Source organism: Fulmarus glacialis, unplaced genomic scaffold (assembly GCF_000690835.1).
Source record: "Fulmarus glacialis isolate BGI_N327 unplaced genomic scaffold, ASM69083v1 scaffold18463, whole genome shotgun sequence".
In the NCBI taxonomy this organism is placed as follows: Eukaryota; Metazoa; Chordata; class Aves; order Procellariiformes; family Procellariidae; genus Fulmarus; species Fulmarus glacialis.
Window position 1 is genome coordinate 48,145 of NW_009201317.1, and position 6,942 is coordinate 55,086.

Below are 6,942 nucleotides of genomic sequence, written 5' to 3' on the forward strand. Positions count from 1 at the left end.
CCAGCTCCGCAGGCACCTCGTGGCGCCCCACGCCGTGGGCAGGAGCGACCAGCGCTGGGGTGACGCGACTCCATCTTCCTCCCTCCCCTGTGCTGTGCCCCAGCGGACAAGAAACCAGAATATCTACATATACAAATTGGGAGGCTTAATTGGGATTTTTGTTCAACTCAGTGTGATGCTGCAATTAAGGCTTTCAATGGGAAAACCCATCAGCTTTGGTTTCTCTGTCTTTTTTTTTTTCTTCTTTTTTTTTTTTTTGAGCACACCAAGAGCTATTTTAAGCTACTTTAAGCACGACGGGAACCCCATGGGTGTGTGGGTCTGGTGAAATAATTGCTTGCCTCAGGTTCTTGAGAGCACAAGGCAACAAAGCACCTGAGCCATGTAATTACTCGTACAGCTGCAAACCGGGCTGGGTGTAACAAACTGGGTACGTTACACCTGCGTGAGCTTTCCCTGGAGATGATGCTACTCCACAACTCGGCGCCCAGTCCCCTCTCCTCCCTGGATTTGCAAGGAGCCGTCCCCGCATCCCTCTGCGCCAGGGAGAGGAGCGCTCATGGGCCACTGACCTAGGACCCCCGTCGCCTCGAGCCCCCCGAACCGCTGCATGGCAGTGATGGCCTTGGTGAGCTCCTCCTGCGTCTGCAGTTGTCCTGTGACGGGATCCGGAGGAGGCAGATACCCAAATTTCATCAGCCAGTCCTGTGAAACAAGGAGAAGGCGGGATGAGAAAAGGAAAGAAAAGAAACACAGACACAGGGAAAGATGCTCCGAAGGTCCCGTCCTTTCCGCTTGGAAATACTTTTCCCATTTACATGTTTATACCCGGCTTCCCCATCGCACTGCGTGGTCTCTGCTAACAAATGGACGTGTCAGGACGGATCTGTACACATCACTTCAGTAATGGGATCCGGCGACCTTCACGCATTCCAAGGGTGACATCTAATTCTCCCACCCGGCTGCAGACCATCTTTGATAGCGGCGGCAGCGCAGCCCCAACCCGAGGGTCAGACAGGCGCCTTTGATTCTCCCCTCGGACACCGGCAGCTCTGAGGGGAAGCTTGTGGCAGAGCTCAGTGCAAGGAGAGGGGAACAAAACTGCCCGTCGCGAGGGCCAGGCAATGCCACCTCCATCGGGACCTCACTGCCAGTGGAACCCACGGGGGTCTTGGGGAGGGTCGTCGGATCCGATGGGGGAACCTCGCTGACCTCCGGCCGAGGCTGCAGAGCAGCTGGGTTTTGCCCAACTTTGTCTCGGTCGGACCTCTCTGACCACATGTGCCACGCTTTAAACTTTCTGCTGTCCCCACAGACGCCACAGTAAGGTCACAGCTTCCCATAAGGGGTGAGAGGAGGGGACTTTTCCTCCTCCCTGCCGGCACGGGGAACACCTCTGTGGCCAAGCGCCCTTTGCAAGTCCCTCCATGTCCCCACACGAGGGCTGTGCCCGCTCTCCCGGGTCCCTTCAGCCAACCTGCTGTAATGCCATCAAACTGCTGTGACATCAATCAACCCGCTGGGACCTCCTGCTGATTTCCAGTCCAGGCATGACCAGGGTGGCCGAGCTTTGGGATGACAATGCATTAAGGAGGCAAACAGCTTGGCAGAGACTCCCTTCACCTGGTGGAGACAAGCTTGGACACGGGGACGAGGACAACCCTGCAGCCTAAGTCCCCTCAATGTGCCCTAAGGATGGCTTGTTTTACCTTGACCTTCACAGCTTCAGGATTTTGATTGGAAACAAACACAACCATGAGGTCTCCGACCCCCTCTCTGAGCCGCGCAGTCATCCGAGATCCCGGGGTGAGCGACCTCAGTGCTGACAAAAACCCAAGCCCTCAGGAGAATAACACCTTGGAGACGTAACATGCCAAGCCGCTTTCTCGGAGGCCACCGTGGGACCTTGGCTTGGTCCCTTCCCACTGGTTCCCAGGCACCACGAGTGCTGCGGCTGCAACCGAAATGCCACCCGAGCGAGACCGTGCGGTTTCCCAGTGATGCCATCACCCTCCTACTGCGGCAGGGACGGGTACGGGGACAGGGAGCAGAGGAAAACCCTGCAACAGCCTTCCCCTAAAATTTGGCCAACAACAAATAGTCACTCCTGGTTATTGATGGCCCTCGCCATTTAAAAAAAATATACATAAATGGATTTTTTTAAAAAAACACTGTAAGAACATCGGGTTTCTTAACTTCAGATTATTTGTTCAAGAGGATAAATCAGCAGAGTCGTGCTCACCCCAGCAGCACCAGAAATCCCAGGACTGGCTTGATGGTGAAGCTAAAACCTCAGTCCCTGCAGCCCCCGCCAGGACTGACTGATTTATTTCAGAAGAGAAATAAATGGCTTTTCTCTCTGTGCCCTCCTCTCCAGCATTTCCACGTGCCCTGGTTTAACCATCTCCCCGCCAGTTGCCTTAAAGCATTTAGAGCCAGGCGTGGGCATCCCTACCACCAGAAAGCAGCGGGGACCTGTGAAACACCCACGCGTCCCTCTTTGCCAAAGCCTAAGCAAGCACGGCCACGTGCCAGCAATCCCCCTGCCACGGGCGCCTCGTTAAACCCAAGACCACTGTTTGATAGGAATTTGTCTTTCAAAGGACAATATATTTTTATGAAGATCTTTCTCTTCCTCTTTTCATCCTAAAACTGAAGAAAAAAAAATGCCATAAATCTCATTCTTACAAATGCTTTTTAAAAGTCTCGTGAATTATCTTTCTAAATCCTTCTTACTTTCCTTCTCGCTCCCCTCCCCTCCCTCGGCAGAAGGATCCGCCAAGAATAATAATACTGCACGCAGGGAATGCCATAAACACCTACCCTCTATTTTCTTTATCTGTATCAAAGAAACATTGAGCTATTGAGCCTCTTGAAGACTGATATTGATCTAGACTTCCACCGCGGTCAATACGCCACAAATTTATTGTAGTCAGATTAGTGCCAAAAGTCTATCGCTACAATCTGAACGTCTCAGCTCAGTGTCACCTGCAGCGGCCGCCCCGAATGCCACAGCATCCCCAGCCCCTCTCCGGCAAGCACAATTAAACAATTTCACACTTACAGAGCTTTACGACAGATCTCCCCAGGCTTGGTGTGGCTCTCCACTGGGGAGCACGGTCTCCTGCGCCGGGTTTCTCAATGGTAATTCGCTTCCCTCCTCACCCTCCTTCACAGTTCCCTTATTTTAGCGGGATAGTGTGTTATTATAGCCAGAGAAAGCAGCTTATCTGGCCATTTCTTGTGTTTAATGCGACTCCATCAGCCACCACCTCGCTAGGAGCGCGTTAGCATCATCGCAGCCTTCCCTCACCATCAGGCTGAAGGCCAAGCCCAACGCTGTCTCCTCTTCTCCCTGCTCCTATTTGTCCCTTTGCACAGCAAAAACATTTGACAGAAATTAGAGATACAATTCGCCCCTGATTGTTCATGAGAAATGGGCTGTGACACGGAGCTCGGCAGCCGGCCCATCAATTGCCGAGGATGGTGGGGTTTAATTCGGTTTCTTCCCTGGCCATGGAGACAGTGTCATTTATCCTCTAATGACAGCGGAGCCGCTGCCACGCCGGAGATGTACACAACTCGGCCTTGCTCAGGCCCTCCTGGAGAAGGAGGTGGCAGCAGAAGGCTGGGGAAAGCAACGGCTCGGTGAGGTCCAGCAAAGGTCCTGCTGATCTTCTCTCTTTCTTAACCCAAAGGGACAGAAAAAGCACAAACACAAGAGCAAATGGGGGGCTCCCTAAAGAAGAGATGGGGGGAACAGGCAGATATCACAAGTTCTTCACCTGATCTACCACGCAAGCACTGATTTTCCTGCCTGGGATTTTTCATCTAGGCCATCACGTTTATCATGCCTTACTCAGGTTCTCCAAAATTTTATAGACCTCTACATATCGCTCTCATTCAACTCTTTTCCAGTGTACGGGTACTGGCCGGTTTCCTCTCTCCTTGTAAGCAAAGCTGATCCATAATATTGAACTTTCACATTGCACCTTTGCTGTGGCAGAAAATTTCATTAGGGAAAATGCAGCTGGACTTGGAGATGACAAAGACCAGCAGGAACTGTCTGGCTAATTATCTGTGTGCCCTCTGAAAGCTTTTCGGGTATTATCTTGTCCTTAATTAGGACAAAAACTAAACTTATAAACTTCCATAAATGAAAAATATGAAAACATTTTCCACTGAGATAACTTCAACATGTTCCCTTCTTATTTCCACTTTTTTTTTTTAAATAAAAAAAGCTTTTTTTCCCCAACTCTCATTAGCTTAAAATGTTTAAATGAAATAGTGATTTGAGCTGAATGCTAAAATTCTTTGAACATATTTCTTGCCTGAGTTGGCACGATAAAAACTTTTCCTTAAAAATGTGCTGCATTAAATGAATTGACCTAATCCCATGAGAAGATTCAGCTTCAGCAACTCCCTACTGTAAGAGGAAAAAAAAAAAAGCTTCACCGAAAAATTCAGATTGAGCCAATGTCTGACCATCTTCCAGCTCCGAGACGATCTGGGAACGAGCACGGCTTCGCTACATAGCTCACGCCATGGCATGGGGTACGAACCTCGGTCTGGGGCTCACGGGATCCCAGCTCAGTTTTTGTGGGAATCACCTCATTGTGTCTCCGGCCCCCAATTCCTCATCTATAAAATACCTGTAATGGTATTTCCTGGTCTCCCATCTACTGGTCCTGTCTGCTGGCACTGGGAACTCTTTGGGGCAGTCCATCCCCTGCTCTGCTTTACCCCAACCACGGGGGGCTGCCGGGCCGGACCCAGCCAACGCGTTTCACTGCCATCACCAAAAATGGACCCACACGATGGACTTCTCTGGTGCTGGGAGTTAGCAACGGTGGGGCTGGGGAAAGCCGGAGGGACCGAGCCAAGTCCACGATGAATCTTCTGATCCAGCTCCACCACCGAGCAATACAGAATGAACGGCTTCCCGTTGTGCTCAGGGCCAGGAAAAAAAAAAGAAAGAAAAACGGAAGAACCGCATGCCTGGCAAAAATGTCCAAAAACATCCATCCATCTGCACCTCCCCTCCACTGCGCTGGATAAACACAGCTGCCAGCAAGAGCCCTCACGCTGCTCAGTGCTGAGCAGAAGCACATACATCCCCCTTAACAACCACAGCCGGGACGTTTATTGACAGAACACCATCCCTGCGTGGGGCTGGAGATCCCACCCTGCCCCACGTGGGACGGCAGGACTCACGCCGTGTCCCAGGCAGCGGGGAAAAGCCATCGCAACGTGTTCACCTCTTGGGACCAAGGCACCAGGAACGGAGGCTCCCTGGGTGCTGCCCATGCCCCATCCCCTGTGGTCTCATGGGACCAGCCATCCACAGACAACACAACTCAAGAAAGGAAGAAAAATTGGGGGGGGGAAGAGAAAAAAGTTTTTCCCTCCCTTGTAACCTTACAGTCTTTAAACTGTTTGATTTTACCCGTCCCACTGCAGGGGGTACCCAAGAAAAGATGTCTTAAAGGGACTGCTTCAAAGCACCGTTTTCCTTTGAAAAGGGACTGCGTTAACGGTGACGCAGCAGCGTCGTTCCTCCACGGAGCTGCTCCGCGTGCATGTTTGAAGACAGATTGCTCACTTCGTTGGCTAAATATAAGCTGTATGATTTTTTCTTGTCTGGGTTCCCATACTGCTGTGGCATAGCGTAATAGGGAAGAGCCTGCTTCTTGCCTTAAAAAATGATAAGCAGAATCTAAAACTACAGAATTTTTTTTGCACGTCATTTTTTTTTTCTTTTGGAGAAGCACAAAGTTAGGAAAAACACTTAATTATGTCTTCTTCTCTCCTGCCAACAAGCCCTGCTTCAATTTTGGACTTTTTTCACTCCTTAAGCCATTTGAATGGAATACCAGGGAACAATGCTGCTGTGGCAGCAGCCAGGGAATGGGGCTCTCCAGGGCCAAGTGATGACCCAGAGCAAAACGCTGGCTCCAGCGGCAGTGAAGCCTCTGTTATCACTTATACAGAGCCAATTTTCAGATTAAAATGGCAATTTCATTTCTTTCATCTATCCACTTCCTTTGTATCAATACCCTTTTGTCCTAGAACCTACTTACCTGCTTCATTTTAAAGTAGATGTAGATATTGTCCCTCTTTTATGGAAGATTTATGAGCTCTGTAGCTTTGCTTTTACAAATATTAATATTATATAAGCTGATGGGCTTATTCAACTGCCACAGGCAAAAAAAAAAGACTCAGTCAGCAAGTATTCTTCCTGATGATTTCTTTTCAAGGGTTGCAGGTTGGTGTTTACAAGAAGACAAACTAGTTCAGGATAACAAGGAGAGGATAAACAGGATAAACAGCAAAACAGAAATCAGGATAAGCAGAAAAACTCTACCCAAGCCAGTTCCATGCTTCTGCCTGCTCTTGTATTATTATAATGACCATGTTTCTAAAGCTTAGCCCCCAAAAAAATCAGGATTTTTTTTTTTCTTGATGTTGCATAAACATACAGGGAAAAAAACAGCCTTAATCCTGCAGAGTTTGTAATGCTCCCTCTGCTCAAGGATGTTTTACCCGACACATCGCCAAGCAGAGAGAAAGACAGAGAACTACCCCCAGTCCCTGGCTCCTCTGCAGACTCCCAGACCGGCTCCATCGCCATCTCCTCAATGCTGGAGGAGGAAACTGGGTTTAAATTCACGCCCTTCTTTCAGGGGTGCAAGCAGCACCCACAGCACCCTGCCTAAGGGCTGTCGGTTGTGATACCCGTGGGCACCTCTCCCTGGTTGTCCTGGTTTTGGCTGGGATAGAGTTAAATTTCTTCCTAGTGCTGTGTTTTGGATTTAGTATGAGAAGAATGTTGATAACACACTGGTGTTTTAGTTGTTACTCAGCAGTGTTTACATAGTCAAGGACTTTTCAGCTTCCCATGCTCTGCCAGGTGCACAAGAAGCTGGGAGGGAGCGTAGCGAG

The 6,942-nt window shown here is 49.7% G+C and overlaps 1 protein-coding gene across 1 annotated transcript in view; it reads right to left on the bottom strand.

Annotated features, from left to right (window-relative positions):
- MMP17 (matrix metallopeptidase 17 (membrane-inserted)) overlaps positions 1–705 on the bottom strand; it is a gene marked incomplete at both ends in the record, with an annotated part of 25,059 nt that extends 24,354 nt beyond the window's left edge. The window contains one exon of the mRNA XM_009573911.1: positions 573–705. Within this exon, the coding sequence (XP_009572206.1) occupies positions 573–705 (133 nt within the window). The remainder of the gene's footprint in view (positions 1–572) is intronic.
- Positions 706–6,942: the final 6,237 nt, after the last annotated feature.